The 19,845-nt window shown below is 38.5% G+C and overlaps 1 protein-coding gene across 1 annotated transcript; it reads right to left on the minus strand.

Moving 5' to 3' along the window:
* Positions 1-2,182: 2,182 nt before the first annotated feature.
* hmgcll1 (3-hydroxymethyl-3-methylglutaryl-CoA lyase like 1) lies at positions 2,183-14,165 on the minus strand. Its single transcript, XM_068327794.1, has 9 exons — positions 13,916-14,165; positions 11,922-11,999; positions 11,371-11,478; positions 10,980-11,075; positions 10,645-10,793; positions 10,050-10,113; positions 9,614-9,802; positions 3,577-3,702; positions 2,183-3,191 (listed from the first exon to the last, which is right to left on the minus strand). The coding sequence occupies exons 1-9, from the start codon at positions 14,009-14,011 to the stop codon at positions 3,087-3,089; spliced, it is 1,011 nt and encodes a 336-aa protein (XP_068183895.1). The 5' UTR covers positions 14,012-14,165; the 3' UTR covers positions 2,183-3,086.
* Between the last annotated feature and the right edge of the window lie 5,680 nt (positions 14,166-19,845).

Below are 19,845 nucleotides of genomic sequence, written 5' to 3' on the forward strand. Positions count from 1 at the left end.
TATTCCACAAAATAAATTTCACCTTGAACACCTTGAAGTGCTGTGTATTCATGCAGAAACTGACTATACTAGTTGATTGTAGTATATTGGCTTTTTAAATGCATTTGGCATCCTGTGCTCATCAGTTTATTTTGCAAGCATTGTTTTGAATTCTAAACATCACAATACTGTGATAAGACTGGGATAAGAATGTGTGGAGGAAAATAAAATGATGCAACGCAATGAAATGTCAATGGGTAAAGATGTATCTTATGCCAAAGCTTCAATGGTTATCAATTAATAGAATGATGAGAAATAATATGGAACCACAAGTATAAGAAGCACAAGGCAGCTGATGAGGGAATTCTGCTTCCATCACTCACGTTTCAGTCTGTGCATCTCCACTGCAACGTTTGACAAGGGTAAAATGTGAAGGGTGAATACGAGACAATTACATAGAAACATTTTACGTGCAACGTAATAATATATGAAATTTCAATTCTGAATTCCTTGTTTGTAATTAATTAAAGCTGAAAATTCATCAAATCCACCAGAAATAAGGGGAGAAGTTAGATGCTGTAGATCAGGTTTATTTTCATCCTGCTCTTTACAATGTTAGTTTGCTGTTGTATGACAGGGGAAAATGTATTTCTCAGCTCTGTCAGCTTAAAGCTGACAATTTTTCTTTATGTCAAGACCACTTGAACAACATTTGACACCATCCTGTTTTAAAATGGCTGAAATGATGTGTCTGCTCCTGCACTTTGTTTTTTGAGTATAATTCCCATGCTAAACAGACTTGAAGTTGCACACCTTGGATCAATGAAAGGCCTCTTTAAATCTTGTGCACACTCGTATGAACATAACATGCTGTATACATGAGATTGAAACAAACATTGTGTTAAATGCTGATTGCAGTGGAGTTTAAATCATTTGAGAGAGTGAATAAATCGCAGTTACAGAGAGCATCAGATATTGTGATCTCATTATTTCTGTACAACAACTTTATTTTATTTTTCAAATATTACAGGAAGAAAAATGAGGCTAGAGACTAGACAGGCTTCACATCTTCAGCTCGTTAGAGTCATTGTTTCAAAAACATGTGTAGAAGGACGTTGCAGTCTAAAATCTGTATAAACCCCAAAGAAGTCAGATATAAATATATGAGATGCTTTAGATCCATGTTTTTCCATCTTCTGAAATCAGTGACAAAATGTTGTTTCTTCCCTTTTAACTCACATTTCCTCCTTTATCTTTTTTTTTAACCTTCTCTAAATTACTTCTTGTCACTCTTGTGTTGCTTAGGACCTTGTACTTCCTCTCGCTCAAGAGTTTCCCAGGAGGATTTCAGAGCTACTGAGATCTTTGCCCTGAATATTCCTTCCACAAGATGATGTGAGAGCTGAAGATATTCTTTGAAGCGTTAGCCAGATAAATGGTTTATCTGTATATAAGTGTCTGCATGACTAAACTAGAAGTCAGTGTGTGATATTCACCATTACACTGAACCAGCATCATTACATCCTGCTTCAAAGCGGCGATGTATTGTATTTGTCAGTGTTCGTGTGTTTGTCCGTTCATCCGTTTGTTCGTCCGTTCGTTCATTCATTCGTTAGTATGTTATAGAATGTTTGCAGTTTTCAGACTTTTTTGCAAGTGTGTTCAAATTGGACCATAGTGAATACTGTATGTCATTTCCATATTTTAATCTATTTAGGAAGTCAATCAATCCTAGCATGGACAGCCTATCAGCTTTTACTCTACATTGTAGTTATAGAATTTGTGTTAGGATAAATAAAATATACATCTGTCTGTCTCTCTGTCCGTCCATCCATCCATCCATCCATCCATCCATCCATCCATCCATCCATCCATCCATCCATCCATCCGTCTATCCGTCTGTCTGTCTGTCTGTCTGTCTGTCTGTCTATCTACCAATTATTGAGAGATTACACAATTACTACATGTTGCCACATTACCATTTTCTTTTTTGTTCCTTTTTACTACGTTGGGATAATTTTATTTCTATATAACATGAAACTTTTTTTCAAGAGCAATGTTCTATTCTTTTTCCATCCTGCTGTACAGAAAGTTCCTTTAAAACTCATTAAGACTCATTTTTCTTTCATGTTTCATTTTATTATGTTTATAGAAAGCACAATAAGAGGTACTCAGACAGCACAGACATGAAAAACGCATTAATGTTTGCCCAAACAATCACTGTCCTCCTACAGAGTAGCTAATGACATGGTTACATGTTAAGATATTAAAACTCTTCTCAGGATTGCATGTCTATGATTTGTGGTGAACCTGAGGGCAAAGAAACTTCAAATATGTATTATAAATATGTTTTGTTTGTCTTTTAGAAGTGTCATCTTCCTAAATGCAAGTATTAAACAAGCTCTGACTGCATAGAACAAGTGTTTGGAGAATGAAGTGTGTAACGAGTTATATTCAGAGAACAAGTAGGTCCATTCCCAGTTTGCCTTTCTTTCTTATTCCAATCATTCTCATTCAGGTGTTTGTGTGGCAGGTTACTGAACCTTTAAAAATGTCAGCATGCATGCATAATTCAAACCATCAATCAGATTATCCATCTACCCTTTTTCTGTAGCTGCTGGAGATCTGCAGCCTATTCCAGCTGACACCAGCAAAAAGGTAGTGAACACTCAAAACAAGACGCTGTTTCTCAATCTGAATGCTTTTCACAAAATATTCTTCTTGAAATTATCCTCTGCCTCTTGTTATCAAAAAGCCAATACAATTCTTCCTGCCTTATTTGTAACGAGAATCCACACGGAACAAGAAAATCAGTGAACTAAAATATCTTACAAAAAAGTAGAACCCAGTCTGTGATAATGATCCCTTCAGTCTGAGAAGACTCCGCAAAGAAAGGGAATAAAGCTTGAAAGAACTGTTTTTGGAAACATAGCTCAATGATGGAATGTTCTGATAATTGCCAGTGTTGTACATCTCACAATTTCACATAATGACAACTTACTTGAAAACAACAGCATGGAGGCAACAATGCCAAAGGCAGCAGCAACACAGTAAGCACTTGAAAGAAAACAGTCAAATATGTTAACATATTTCTCTGCAGGAATGCATCATAGCATCCTGCTTCTTGCCTGAGCGACTTTAGACTTTGTCTTGCAGTCTAAAGCCTTGCAGATGAAATCTCCAGCCTCAATAACTCTGTCCAGGTTTACACCCTGAATGGATATAGACAGACAGACAGACAGACAGACAGACAGATAGATGTTGTTATAAAAATACAAAGTGCGGAAGGTTGTCTTTACAATAAAGAGTATGTAACAAGTCAAAGGCAGTGCTATCCATGATCATGCAGGTAATGTAAAACTCAGCTGCAGTGACAAACTTTCACCAGCAGGGGTAGGAATTGTTCTTGAGAAAGACCATGCAACACTTGAGGGTTCTGTCAATTCTGCAAAACCACCATACATTGTAAAATAAAATATCACAGAGTGGTTTGATAGCAAAGTGATCTGTTTATGTGAATGAGCTCTGAAAGATAGTTCATCTGTTGGGATTACAGAGACATAAATAAACCAGGTCTGTCTATGGAAACATGCTTACAGTTTCAATGTCCATGCCATGGAGCATGTACAGAACATCCTCTGTGGAAACATTGCCGGATGAACCCTGAGCGTATGGGCAACCTCCCAGGCCGGCTACTGCAGAATCCACCACACAGACCCCCATCTGCAAGGTAACACAACAGAGTCATTCAGGACCTCAACACAGGCTTCACCTCAGGTAAAACTCAGGAACAAAGATCCTTGTTCTGCTGGATTGTTCTACCCGCTGCAGCGCTCTCTGCCAGAGCTGCGGTCGAGTTTTACAGCTGTTCAGGAGAACTGTGGGTTTATGTCTCAAAGATGAGTGGGCACGGAATGTCCCACAGTATGGCTTAGTCATCCTCTTTGTCAGTTCAAACCACAAGCATCACCTAATTATGACATTGTTTATATGCTGGGAACATTAGAAATGCTGAACAGAACATTTCATATGTTTCTGATTCTCCTGGTTACTCATGTTTTTACAGCGCTGCTCTGTTCTTAAACCGTGGGGATTCACTTTTTTGCCACATTGAGAAGACGTTTTTTCCTCGGTGAAATGGTGTTCTCTTACCATACACTGTGCCAACAATACAGGAATTGTGCTCCTTTGCTGCAATCCTGATTAACGTCATAAATCATTTCACTACGGACACTAGTTGAAAATGTTACCGTTCACTGAAGATCTTTGTGCACAAACGTGTAAAAACACCTTTAAACTTTGTTCACTTTGTTTACATGTTTCACTCACTGGCTTACACTCAACATTATATTTTGTGGGAAACATTTTACTGCCTGCAAAACAAAAGTCTGGCCTCCATATGAAAATTAACGATGTGTTCTGAGTTGTTTTTTCTGAAGTGTGATGCTTTTGGACACTTTAATACCCGTAAAACTGGAAAGCTCACAAAATAGTTGAAAATGCTGCTTTAAAAATATTGTTTCATTTATTTTGTTTTGATGTCGATCGTGCAAGAAAAGTTCATTTAAATAAATATATTTTACAGTCTCTCTGATCCACGTGTTGCTAAAGAAACAAAGCTGTTCTTGCCATGAGAATGACCTCTCGCTAGCATAAGCTTTGTTTTCACATCAAGAAATGATGATGCCAGACCTTCAGTTTTTCTGAGTAATTATGGACTAACGTCTCAGGATGTTTTCCACATGTCCTGGGATCATCACGAGAATATTAAAGATGTTTTCCAGCTTCTGTGGCAGAGCCAGATGTCAGAGCATCCCACAGTTAGACAAAATTACTCAGTGATCCTCTCAGTGGCATCAGGTCATAAAGGACATTCACCCTGTGGAGCAAATCCAAGGTCCTGGGGTAAATTATAAGAATCTCCTTGTTTAGCTATTTTTTTTTTAAAAACAATGCTGGTAATATGTTGCTTTTCCTTCAGACAAGAGCTACTTCTTTCAGTGGTCGTCTCAACCAGTCATAATTGCTGTTTGTGTTGGCGAGTTAGGGAAGGAGATGGGATAGGAGATCTACTCCAGCATGCTCACTGCATAAGATTTCCAGACCTTGGTTTAAGCCAGAGCAGGATATTGTGCTAGGCAGAATTTTTTAGTATAAACACAGAGTTGTAATCTGCCATGCCAATCCTCTCGCCTTCAGCTACTAACCGTGTAAGGCCACGGGTCTTTAAAATACAGTTTCCGAGAGGAACGAAACTGACCCTTCAACAGCATGCCTTGTTCCTCCGGACACTAATTGTGCAGAAACTGGCGGTCAGCAGCTTTGGCAAAGCTCAGTTAGGTTCACACTGCCCAGAAACCAGATGTGCACTCGATGTTAAAAAGCCATATTCAGTGCGATGTGGCTATGTAATAACAATGCATTCCTCAGTAAAGACACAGTGCATTTTCGAACTCGCATAATGTGGGATAAGCTTGTTGTCATTCTACACTCTGAGTGGACGAGGCTGAAGATGGATGTGCTCCCATTGTGGTTTTATAACTGCGTCACAGACAGAGATATAGAGTGCGTATTCACTGAAGGATATGAAGCAGCAATGCTTTATCCATTGTTACATAAACTGGGGATGCTAAAAGAAGCTGTCACAGATCCACTGCTGACACATGTATCACCTCTTTCCAAGAACATGTAAATAAGGTTGCCGCTGGAGAGCAAATCCACAATAATGGCGGTGGGTGGGGGGGTGGGGGGTTGGAGGCGCAGCTAGGAAACAGCCCAAACACACGGTATAAAAAACACAGAAACAGTTTTACCTCAAAATTCTGTTTAACATAAATAAATTGGTACTATATAATCAAGCTGTCCAACTTCAACCTCAACCCCAAGAATAACCACGTTTCATGAATGCAGAACAATCAATAATCATGACAATCTGATCACATTATACTGTATTTAAACCAAAAAAAAAAGAAATTGGCTTGATTTGATGTCAAAATAGCATGCCAAATAAACTGGTATAATAACTTTTACAAATGAAGACAATGTGCTTTGTGATGAGTCTGTCCCTGTGTGCCCATGTTTTTGTGTGTTTTAAATCTACGGCCAGTATGTTGTGTGATCTTATGTGTCCTTTGATGCCTCCTCTTTTTATGTGCTACAACAGTCTGACCATAATATTAAACCATTTTGGAAACACATTTAAACAACAACAACCTTATCCATGGTAAATACGTTGATAAGTGCAAAGATCATAACCAGCAAACGCAGGGCTCAACCAAGATACTAATAATGTCCTGAGCATGCATAGATGCACACTGCAAAGTTGATCTTGTAATAACATTTTATGGTGTGTTTTATTTTTATTTTTGCTTCATTCCTGTGTCATGTCCTTGTTTACAGAAAATACACGTAATATCTTTATAAACTCTTTTGTTAGTGACAAAGGAGCTAATAATATGATAATTTTATATGCACCATATTGGTATTGCAAATAGTTATTTAAATAAAGGTGGACGGGAGTTGCTGTAACACAACACTGGTCAGTAGCTCTTGGAGCATTACAGAAAAAAGTTACCAACTTTACCAACTCAACATGGTTGAATATTTCATCATAGACCAACACATGAAAACATTGAGGATGAGTGTTATTGTCAGCAGAGAGGTCGAGTGTGAGCACAAACCGGCTGTACTGTATTCCCCAGCTGCAACTGTACACAATGGGCCAAAATTGCAGGTGAAAATAAATAATTTTCCTTGCCAAGCCTGTGAAACCTTAGTCCATACATTGTCATTCTGTGACCTGCCAGGAGTAGGTTTTAACAAAGCCCCCACCAGACCTCAAGAAAAAAAGGGTACAAAGACTGAGGAATGTCTTTATAAGGAACAAAAGAGGTGACTCAGGGCTGTCAGCACAGGGAATTCATTTCTCTCCCAGTTGGTGGTGTGGACTTCTGGCACACAGTAATGAAAAGCTATGATAAAATCTTTCATTTCCATCTTGTTTATGGGTGTGCAAATGGTAGGCTAAATATTCCCGGCTGCTTTTATATTTTGTGGTCACGGTGCAGCTGTGATGAATCATTCTATATGTGATCCACAGAGGAATTTCACTGTCCTTATACACTTTTTTAATCTTCCATCCAAAGATAAATTTTTAAAGTATTTGCTATTTTAGTTCTTGACGTTACTGCGCTTTGCTCCGTGAAAATGTATTTTTGCTTTTTATGAGAAAAGCCAAAAATGAAATAAATAAATAAAAATCTACAATCCCTTCATGAAAGGTGAATTGTTTCTTTACCTTTGTCCAATACTGCATAGACACACCTGTGCTAAAACTTTATTGTCAGCTGTCAATCTTAACATTGAGATGCTGAATATATCCAAACTTTTATTTCCCAAAGTTATATGTCAGTTTTTCATTCAGCGATGCTGTCCATGAATGATAATAGCTCAATAATTTAGCAAATATCTTTTCAAAATGTGATATAAGTCACAAAACATACGTCTTTCTTCCGACTAGATATTTAAGTGGTTAATCAAATTTCGAGAGTTGGGTTTGCAGCTGCAGCAGCATTCATCACGTGCTCTGCATCGAGCGAATGAAAGGATCATTTTGCACTGGCCTTTAAGCTCAGCATTGTCAGAGAGTTCAACAGGCAAGCGACAGATGAGTTAGGAGCCCCCCAGGGCCTTTCTATCCACCTAGCTCTCAGTTGCTTTGTCCAACAGACACTGAATAGGTGAGCCTTTGTGCTGACCCCCTCACATCTGTTGACCCACCCAGCCCCCAATGAGCGTCTCCTCAGTGATGACAATGTGCTCCAGAGAACTGATACAATATTGGCTCTTTTTATGTCTGGATTTATGTCGGTTTTACACTTGCTACGGGCAAAGTGGTGAAAAACAACCTCTTCCACAGGGGTGCACAGTTCTGAGCTGTGTGGAGAAGTGTTACTGTATATTAACCTGTTTCCTCTCCACCACACATTCATACCATGATGGAAGGGCCCGTTGGAAATATCTTATGTTCATTAACATTCCGGGATTTTTTTTTTTTCCTCGCTGGGCAGTCTGTGAATCATCTTCTTTTGTGGGAAAGCTTAGATCATGTTTCTTAATGCCCTCCTTCCCTGTTAACTGATGACTGCTGGTTTTCTCTTTGCTCCACTTCAAACCTATACATTAGTTTGTGCATTGTCAATACTCACTTACATAGAGGATACATTCATAGTGATGTTAAATGACTGGGGGTTCATTCACATGTCGGTCATAGAATTGTACTGGATAAACATGTATTATATTGTTGATTTTTTTTGAACGCTCTTAATAATCAATTTAATGGCATCATAACAAAATAAGTCTCCTAAATGAAAGCTTTGATGATAATTTCTTTCTGTTGCTTCATTCCACAGGAAATTAAATGGCAGTCACTCTTCTCTTAGATGAAGAAAAGATGCTGTCTTTAATGTACGGTAACATGTGCTTTGAAGGTTGTCTGAAAAAGATGGATTGGGAGAAGCTCAGTTTGTGATTATCCCCAGCAGGAATAATAATTTAAAGGATCAGAAAAGACTTGTGATCTCTAAAATGTTGGCAGTTACTTAAGGAAGTTAAAAGATATCCTGGAACAAGGATCCCCACCAAGACTTTACTTTCACATCTGGTTGCTCCTCTTCATGTCATCATGATGAACAGCATTGATTTACGTAAAGATGTGTCATTTATCCATAATCGACCTGAGGTGCTGAACAAGAGTGATTGCATTACTCCAAAAGGTGAAGGATGTGCGTGTGAAGAAAAAAGGTGCACAGAGTCAAATCCTTGGGGAAAATAAAAGCTCTGAAACTATTTATCCGGAGAAGATGTGCAGATGAAGAGGATGTTGCATCATTGTCTCATGCTTGCAAACAGGACAGCCTGGACGTACAACTCTGAGGTAAGTTGGTCTCTTCTCCTGCAGGCTTTTGGACTTCTTTGAGAAAAAGTGCTTCTCACCTCAAGTAGATGAAGATCGGGATGCTTTCCTCCATATGAAAACAGAATGGCTCACACCTTTACATTAATCACAGCTCTTCGTTCTCTTTGGGGAGACCTGGTGATTGTTCATCCATACTCAGGTATCCCACATTACTTCATCAAATATATCTGTTCTGTGTCTTCCAGATCAGGACACTTTCATGCTGCATCTACATCATTTTCCATGATGCATGGCTCCCTCCACCCAACTTTTAGAGCTGCTGTCCTTTATTTGAAGAACTTCCAGAAACGCCCCTGTGCTCCAAGAACAATTCTTGTCAAGAGTAAGATGGAACAGCCTTGTAAGTGGGAGCAGCTTCTACTTCATCTTTTCCACAACTTCTTTAAAAAACATGAAGAAAAATCTCTATTTCTTTGTTGGTGTTTTAAACAAATGTGATGTTATCCACCTAGCATTGTTATCCAGTTTGTTTCTGTTGCATGTTTTTGTGTATAAGAATCACTTAAGTCAAATTATTCATGTAGAAGTCAGCAATTTATTGAACCTTTTTAGGTAGTATAGTTTTTAAAATCACTCTTTATGAAATAAATGTCACAACCAAAACATTGATGAACCGTATTTCACACGTGGTTTGTCTGATATCTCGCTTCTACTTACCTGGAGTGCAGTCAGGATGTTGGGCAGTGCTTGTCCATATGTGTCATGGCAGTGAACCGCTATTGCACTGGTGGGAACCTCCTTCATCACGCTCTGCAGCATTGTAGTCATGGAACCTGGTGTACCAACGCCGATAGTGTCACCCAAGGAAATCTCGTAACAGCCCATTTCATATAACCTTTTTGCCAACTGAAGAAAATGGAAAGTTTTGAGCGTGGCATTGAAATGTCTGAATCTCATTTTCAGTTGTTTATTTATCACATAGTGAATATATGCGAGGAATTGACACCGGACCGAGTTCATAATAAGATTTTGCATCTGTCCTAGGAGAAGCAGACAAGCTACTGAGATACTATTTATTTTCTCATTTCAAAACAAGTACTGATTATTTCACTAAATCTGTGAAGATAATGCAAACAGAGAAGGTTTAGCTCACCTCAGCCACTTTGGTGGGATCAGTGTGTCCCTCATGAGGGCATCCAAGGGCACAGGAGATGTATCTGAAAGAGGACAAAGCTTGTTCTTCTGTTTGTAGGTGAGATATAAAACACATCCGAACACATTTACATTATAATTGGACAGGAAATAAGAGATAAGTAAGAAATATATTGTTTAAATGGCTACATTTATTTATCATGTAGTTGTAAACAAAGATGACCCTAAGCAAGCATTTACCTAAGTACTTCTGTCTTTTTTTACAGGAATGAAAAAAACTATAACTTGTAAAAATGACTGGGCTTTTTTGTTTGCTTCAATATCCAGCTGGACTTGTAATATACTAATGCATGGCTATAACCTGGTGAACATCCAATGATGTTTGAAAAAATAAGTTGATAGATTCTATGTTGTCTCCTTCCTGTATTTTTAGTTGCTTTGTTCTAATTTGGATTGAAAACATTCTTCTTCGTCTTTTTTTTAGAACAAATTAGGGCAAAATGTGTGCTCAGGAGCATAAAACAGAAAGAAAAAGCAGGATATTTTTTCATTAATTGTAAGCAAAAAATTTTGACTACTAAATATCAAATACCAACCCACGCACTGCAATCTGCTTCTTTTTGGCAGTGTTAATGACCTCCTCAAACCTCAGCAGGCTTTCATCAATAGAGCAGTTAATGTTTTTCTTACTGAAGGTTTCAGATGCTGAACCAAAAACCGCCACCTCAGTAGCACCAGCTGCAACCTTTGAAGGAAAGGAACAATGAATTTGTAAAACAATTCTAAAGGCTACGTAGGTGTTGCCCTTACATAAGAGCAGGAATTATGTGGCAAACAGGATTATAGTGCCAACAATTAAGACAACTTGGCAAGCATGGGCAGAATCCACTTTATAGCAGAAATCCCTGTGGATTTGACAGTAACTACTCACAGCATCGTGGAAACCTTGTATGTTAGGTGTCAAAACAGGGTACTGAACATGGGGGGCTCTCTGGATCCCTCTGAGAACATCAGTGTGGTCTGCCATCTAAAAGATGAGGAGGAAACACGTGATGTCGAAAAACAAACCTTGAATCATGCTGCACATGTTCTCACCTGCATTCAGGCAGCAGGGGTTTCGTTAAGGGTATATTTACTGTTTCATGTCACATTTTTTGTGACATGTTCATGTTTTTTCTTGTTCAATAAGAAAATAGTGCCGTAGGAATATCTTAACGTCAAGAACATCTGTTGGTCAATGTTAAGAAACCTCGTGGCTAACGCCAATAAGAAAAAGAGTCACTCTTGCATTTACTGTACACTGAGAGGAGGAGAGGGATTACCTGTGGAACCCACTTTGTAGAGACAAAGCTGGTGGCTTCGATCACAGACAGGCCTGTCTCTGACAGCATATCTATCAGCTGGATTTTTACGCCCGTTGGAACGATTTCCTAGAGAAAAACTAAAATTAAAGCCGCTCAAGATGAGCGATGCAATATGCAGATTTTGACTATATTACACAGCCTATAAATCACATTAATATAAATTTACACGCTGCCTGTTTCTCCAGTAAAGAGGAGTTTGTACCTCGGTAAACAAAATTATTTCTGCAGCTAGTGAAATCTGTAAAATTATCAGCAATGATGAAAATGGTAAAATGGTGCCAGGCTAGCACATTTAAGAGGTCGTGTCATCTTTCCTGTTCAAATGTAAAGAAAATGTGCAACACATGTTTCTGACCATTATAGTACACAACCCATATGTTATGGATTGTTTTAGGTATGAAACATACAGAAACAATTTGGAGTTTCCAGTGAGATCATGTAGTGTAATACAAAACAAGGGCGCTTATAAATATTAATGAGGTATTTGACTGAAACATGTGACTGCATACCTTTTCATTTTGAAGTCCATCTCTCGGTCCAACTTCAACTATTTTAACAAATTTTGGATACTCATGTCCTGTAATGGGCTGAAGGAACAGAAAGGATAAAAACATTTGCATTTGCCCAGTGTGACAGTGAATACAAACTGTAAATCATCCTTATGATGTTTGACATTCACACACATTATTTATAGTAACAATGACTATCTACCTTGAAGGCCGATCTAAGGCTATCACAGCAATAGAAGGAACGTTTTTTTCTGTATATTTATATATAATATAAAACAAGTCACAACCTGTATAGATGAAATGAGATGAGATAAGATGAGATGAGATGAGATGAGATACGATACAATACGATAAGCCTCTGATTTTTTTTTTCATTCATTCATCTTCAATGTTCCCTTCTTCCGCTGGGACGGGTCGTGGGATTGCTGGAGCCGATCCCAGCTGACTCTGGCGTGAGTAAGGGGGCACTCCAGGCGAGACGCCAGTGCACCGTGGAGCCACATGAAGGCAGGCAAACACGCACGCACACTCTCACACCTATGACCAATGTGAAACTGGCATGTTTGTGGAGGTGGGAGGAAACCAGAGCACCCGAAGAGAACCCACGCAGACACGAGAACATGCAAACTCCTCACACTCGAACCCGTAAGCGCCTTGTTGTGCGGCGACAGCGCTACCCATAACACCACTGCCCAGCTTCTGATTTGGTCCAGGTAAAATATGTATTTTAGTGAATTCAAATATTACTCATACCTAAAAGTATCAACGAATCCCAAAAGTATTAAATATATTTAACACATGTAAAAAAAAAAAGACTGGAATTAATGGCTGGTTGTCTGTGTGAGACCAGACAGTCACATCCACGACACTAATGTGCTACACACTACTGACTGAGGACTAGCATTAACAGAACATGGGCACCTCCGGATCCGGGCAACAAACTTGACATTATTTACACTGATCAGATCTTATTTTATTCCCCTACTGCTGGACACAAACTTCACCTCTGGGATGAACCAGTCCTTATCCAGAGAGATGGGGGTGTACTCCTGCAGACGAGCTCGGGATACAGTGTTCCTCATTCTTTGCGGTTAATGCATTCCAGGAACCACACGCAATTAATGAATTCCGTGATGAACTATTTATTATTTACAGTAATTTAAACATTTATGACCCTCCCCATACTGATATTAAACCACCTTCTATCTGTATTACCTTTTCCCACACTCTGATAGACTGTTTAAAGCACTTTTGTGTCTCACGTAAGTCCGAGACTTTCGGAACCGAGCGCACTTCCGGATGCCGTCAGCCAATAGAATGCGCGTACGGTATCACGTGACTGCCTATCAAAACCCACAATGAGGTGAAGTCACGAGCATCGATGGGTGAATACACGAGGGCTCACTGTGTATCACTTCTGTCAATCGCTCCCATCATGACGTCACGATGGGAGTGATGGGATCCAAAACGAGTTTATGGGTGTACAGTTGTACAGGACCCATTTGCTTTACAGATTTTAGGAGGTTGAAGGATTAGGGAGGACCACTTTGTGAAAAAATGTGATTTTAATAATAGGACCCCTTCAAATATTTGATTAGTGAATAACATTTACACTTGAAGTGCCACTAAGAGCACTAAACAAATCAAATTTGTTTTTCTAAAGGACTTTTCCATGATTTATTTTACTTAACCACAAAATCAATCCATGGAAGGTCTAATGGATTTGTGCAACACGCAGGGCACATTAGATGTGTGTCTTTTGTCGCACTCAATTCAGAAAAAAAAATTACCATTCTTGCTTCAAGAAAATTCCACACATCCATAAGAGAGTAAATATGTAAAAGGAGAGCAGCTTTTCAACAGGAGAGGATTATTACGTAAGCAGCATCAGCATCCGATTTGTCATCAGTGGCTGTGCTGCAGCCTTTCTGTCATGAAGGAGTCATGTGGCAGAGCATGTGCATCAGATTAGAAACAAGAGAGACTACACCCACCGTTTCCTCCAGCAGCCAGCGTCTCAGCCACGGGTAGTCCCGGATGAGCTGCTCATAGGCCAGGCAGTGCTTCACAGTACTGGGTACATTACCCATCCCAGTAGATGCTCTTCAAACCGCTGCCCCTCGCTGTCCTCTGAAATGAACCTGCATGCTCCGGTGCCGACTGAAACTATCTGATGATTAAATGTATGCAGGCCCAGACAATGGAGGCCCTTACATCATGAGGAGTCGGAGGAGAGGACGCCTGCACAAGGAAAAAGGATGATTCAGCAGTTGCTATGACAGCCACGTCCCTGCAAAGGCGGGGTCAAAAACAGAGAGGGATTGGGGGGGGGGGGGTGAGAGAAGGAGCAAATGGTGTGAAGCAAAGTGGCAAATGGAATGACATGGATAGTTACCACTGCCCTGAGACTGGGAGTCCTTGTGAAAGCATTGTAAAGATTAAGCGAGAACGTCAAACAACGCAAGTAAAAAAAGGGAAGTTCATGAAATTGTAAACTGACTTCAAATAACAGAAATAAATATAATGTCACATGCTTTGTTCTTCATGAAAAAAAAAAAAATCTGCAATAAAAGCTTCAATCCGAACAGCTAAATTAGATTCATATCTGACTCCTGGCTCAAGTGAGAATTGAAAAGTTCAGAGTAAAAATAAAAAAAAAGTGCTTTGATTGATCTCCTGTGACCTAAACAGTGGAGTTGTTTCCATTGCCAAATGTGACACCGCTGCCAATGTCAACTGCATGGTGTAATAAAATCCCTTGTTAAGCCAGAGCAACATTTACCAGAGAAAGAGGCATTCTTCTGAACCCAGATGTTAACAATAGAGGGGGCTTAATGAAGTCCTAGCATTCAACCATCTCACCACGCTAAACTGCTCTGTGATGAGAGACCTCTCTCCCTCTCTCTCTCTCTCTCTCTCTCTCTCTCTCTCTCTCTCTCTCTCTCTCTCTCTCTCTCTCTCTCTCTCTCTCTCTCTCTCTCTCTCTCTCTCTCTCTCTCTCTCTCTCTCTCTCTCTCTCTCTCTCTCTCTCTCTCTCTCTCTCTCTCTCTCTCTCTCTCTCTCTCTCTCTCTCTCTCTCTCTCTCTCTCTCTCTCTCTCTCTCTCTCTCTCTCTCTCTCTCTCTCTCTCTCTCTCTCTCTCGCTCTATTTCTCTCTCCCTCTCGGGGGAGATCAGCCCCCAAAAAGCTGACTTTGTAGCTGACTTCAAGGTTGATGTCTACCAGTTGACACTCACTAAAATCTGAAATGTTCCTTTGAGCCCCACCTTTAAACGCACAAAAAAAGAAGTCATAGACGAGTGTTGTGATTTTAAAGTTTAAATTCTGAAGCACAGATTTTCAAATGTAATTTTCAACTTGCGTCACTTCTACTACCTGTTTTACACTAAACAAATTCATTATCGCCCATTATTCCTGCCAAATGAAATAAAATAAAAAAATGAATAAAGCGACCACTGTTGTGGTTTTCTAAGCCTGAAAATAAATTTTCATGCATTTGAAATAATGTCAGGGTGTTGGTGGTTTACAGGGCTTTAAACTCTTTTCAGATGTTTGTAAAATTTTTTTAAAAATAATCAGAGCATGGAAACACTGAAATGAAAACCACTTTTTTCTACAGTGCTAAATTTGTTCATACAATTTATAGAACATGTTGACTTCCATTGCTCATAGTTCTACGTATGCATACTGTATGCCAAATCTTTCAAATAAATGTGTTAGGGAGCTACTCAGAATTTAATAAATCCTTGTAATAACATAGAAAGTAGAGAAATCTGTGGTCAATTTCATCATTATAACACATGCCTCTCTTCATTTGTATTTGCTGTCTATTGCCGGATTTCTCATTGACAACTGCATAAATCAATTAACCCCAACCAGGCTTTCAACATTTCTTCTTTCAAGGAATCTCATCAGCTTTGGTTCTTCTTGACAAATACCAGCTGGAGTGGGTCACTATAAAGCACTGGCCTTCAGGGGCTTTTCTGCTTTCAAGGATCAATGCAAAGCAGGTGACTGGAAACTTGAAAGTTTAAGATGGTGAAAAAGAAAAAAAAACCATACAGATTGACAGTTATATAGAATTATAAGATATTCCTTCATCTGATGTCTGATGTATGAAAATGAAAAATAGCTTTTTTTCATAGAGGAATATTAAAATATGTTTAATGTTTTGACATAACATCGATATGTGAAACATCTGCAAGAACTGACATTTATATAACAGAAAAATAACAAGAAATGATCAAAATAGCACTTAACATAATTGGATCTTGAAACCAATTGAAACCATGAATTAAACCAATTTTGATAAGGTACATTTTTATGGATTATAATGATACTGAATTATCAACTTTGCTCTGTGATGGGCAGTCAAAGCAATCAGTGCATCACGGCAGCAGTTCCGATGTTCATCTGCTCGGTAAAATCTGTCTGGACCTGAGAATCTTTTTGTAAGCACACAACAGCTCTTTGCCATGGTGGATGCGCTTTATGTAGACTTAAAGCTTAAGGCTTACCTTTGTTACTGTGGTGAGTTCAGCCCGCTGTGACATCACACGAACCAGCCTCTACACTCTACACTTGTGTAGATAGGGCAAACAGATACACTGTATGTCTTGACAGGAAAAAGGATGTCGCTGCACTAGTTTGTAAGATGTCTCCTGAGAACAATATATTTTACACATGAGGATTTTGGAGACCAAGCAGAAGATGAATGCCTCAAAATATTAAATAAACATCAAACAGTGCAACTGTCACAACATAACTGGAAAAAGGTTGCATATAAAGAAAGAGGCTATTTTCTTTTCTCTTTTTTTACGCTAAGAGAGAAACAGATGTGAAGCACAGCCCTTTATGGAGTACAGGTTTCAGCGTGGCATGAAAGAGGTTTTAAGTTCTGAGATATATAGTGAAAACAAAGTTAAAAAAACAGGAACCAGATTAAATCAATTTTCATCCTCTCTCCGTCTTCAGTTTCTACATTGTAGATTTAACTGAGGTGTAACAACAAAAGGGTGTTGAGCAAATGGCCCATTTATATTATTTCGCTGAAAGCAACAATTATTGTCTTTTTTCAGAAAAGATGGTCAGATGTATCGTTGAAATAATTGCACCCAATCACGCAGTAAAATACTGTCTGATCATGTATAATTGAAGCTGGCTCATGAATGTGGCATCCTGCAAAGAAAAAATATGTAAATGCAGTGAAAACTATTCCTGACTTTTTGTCAGAAAGATTTCATCACGCCTTCTTGTCTCCAGTATGTTATTATGGATGTAGGAAAAGAAAAAAAATGACCACATACACTTTTCTTGAAATAAAATGTAACACCTTCATAAAAATAGCAGCCTACCTTACAGTTCCTTCAGGAAGGCAAGCTTGTCTGAGCCAACTTTCCACAGCTGCCCTCAGAGACAGCATGTGTGTTAAAGATTATCCTCACAGTAATCACACCACAGAGCGCCCTGTGGCTTTTAGGTTTGTGTCCGCGATGATCATCTTACTGTTATAAAATGCTACTTCTGCAGCGGAGCACATGCAGCTCAAAGTGACTCACCCACCTGTATATCTCCATATCTATATAATCAATTATCTATATAATCAATTAGCTTGTGGGCCATAATTTAGCTTTTTTCCCAATTGCTCACACTGCTTTGTCCCAGATTACATTTAACAAGAATGTACAGATATTTCTCTCATCTGAAATTAAATTTCACAGCATAATTTGGAACAGCGAGAAAACACATGAACAGGGTTAAGTGGTTGCTGTTGACAACTCTTTGTTGTTTTCATGGTGGTATGGGAGGATGACAGGACTGATAAACATCAACTGGCTACAACCAATAGCATTTTGGTGGTGGTGCTATAATTGATGCTAGTGTCAACACAATTTTTTTTAATGTTTCACATGCTAACACTTTATTATACAGTGTGTATTTACTGTAATTAAAACCAGCAGCCGTACAAGAAGTCAATCTTGATATAAATAGGAGCTGCCAGAAAATGTTGAGTTTTATATCGTGACAAAAAATACAAAAATGATGCTGACAACAAAAACCAAACACAGAATGGAAAATCTGCATCCCACCCTTCCACTCCTTTTTCCTGACACTCTATATGGTGCACTGTATGTTTTAGACTGAAGGTACCTGAGGAATAACGGCAGAGATATAATTACTGATATATTTTCGAGCAATTCAAAATTCACCTTGATAAACCAAGGTTTATCAAGGTGATAAACCTTGGTTTATCACCTTGGCACATACAAGGCACATATTTCACATAGTGAAATATGTGCCTTTATCTTTCTTTCATCACCTCACTTCCAATTCTGCTGAGAAGGTGTAGTATAAAGACAAGTACTGTACACCATTTTGTCTCTTCTTTGTCTTGGGTGCAATGGAAATGATGATTAACAAGCTATTTCAGATCAATTTCTTTTTTCAGAAACGTGTCTGAAGATTTTGTCTGAAGGAAGTATCTGAAGAAAAAAAAATGTCTGAAGATTTTCATGAAGAGTTAAGCATTTCAGAAGGCACTGTGCTTTCTTCTCTCTTTCTTTCCTTTAATTTGTGTCCAGATATTTACAAAGTGTTGCTGATGGAATCGGTTTTCACAGTGTATTTAAAAAACTGGTTTAAAAAACTTCATGAAACCATTAATCAGCATGATCAATCTGACATGCTTGGCTAGAAAAACAAAGCATCTGCTTTGTTTCGTATTTGCGTTTTTAAGGATTTTTATTTTATATGTTCTTTGACATAAACTGCTCAAACAATGGATGAGGGGGAATACATAACTACCCTGCATGAAGATGAGAGCGGACTTTGTCGGCATATCATCAATAAGTTTTAATAAAACAACAACATCAACAACAACAACAAAGTCTAATTATTTCAGATGGTTTTCAGTTATCTTAGACCATGAAACAATATTCAATATTATTATTATTCAATATTACTTGCTTATAATTTAAAATCCACATATCAAATAAAAGATCTTAAAACATATAGTATACTTGGTTTAAATGCACAGGTGCCACCTCTAATGGTAATGGAAAGTGACACTTAAGTTCACAAGTAGTTCTTTGTAATGCTGAGAGCCCCTCTCCCCTCTCCCCTCTGTGTCCAGCTCATGTGCATATGTGAATAACCAGTAAACATAACTGTGTTTCTGCGTTGCCCTCTGTCGGGACACATTCCCCTTCGTCCTGCCGCAGCCTTGTCATACCAAACAGCATGTAAAAATGTGACCATATGTTCTCTCTTCTCAAGAAGGACTGATTGAGCCATATAGAAGTCAAAGCCCACCCACAGAATACAAATAAGGAGAACCACATGTGGGGAGATGAATTAGGTAAACTGCACAACATTTTTATTAGATACAGTTTCACCTCACTTGTGGATGGACTGCAAGGTGACACTTTGAAAATAAACTTTGAGCCACAGAGAGAAAAGACCCCTGGTTAACAGAGGGTTAGCCGATCAAACACGGAGTCATGAATAACTATTATGTTGTCAAAATAAGCTTCATGTCAGCCGTTTAATACCTTACTTTTATGTATGAGTAATTGAACACATCACTAATATTCAAAATCACAAATATATGATTTAACTAGAAATTAAACTTTGGTCAAAAGACTGACTAAATGTTTATTCTAGTGTTTACAATGTCAAAAATTACACAAAATAATTAATACATAATATACAGTTTATGTATATATCTAAATATAAGCTATTGGAGATTTATTATGAATTACAATGAGTGTTCTACAACTTCAGAAGCCATGAAGAGATTTTGCTCTGATGTGTTTTACCGTATTATAGAAAAGCATTTCTCCATATTTCTTAACAATTTTGTTTTAAGGTTTCATCTGTTATTTACTTTGAGTGTTAGACAGTAACAGACTATTTAATGTGGACGA

This window comes from Antennarius striatus, chromosome 11 (genome assembly GCF_040054535.1).
Source record: "Antennarius striatus isolate MH-2024 chromosome 11, ASM4005453v1, whole genome shotgun sequence".
Lineage (NCBI taxonomy): Eukaryota > Metazoa > Chordata > Actinopteri > Lophiiformes > Antennariidae > Antennarius > Antennarius striatus.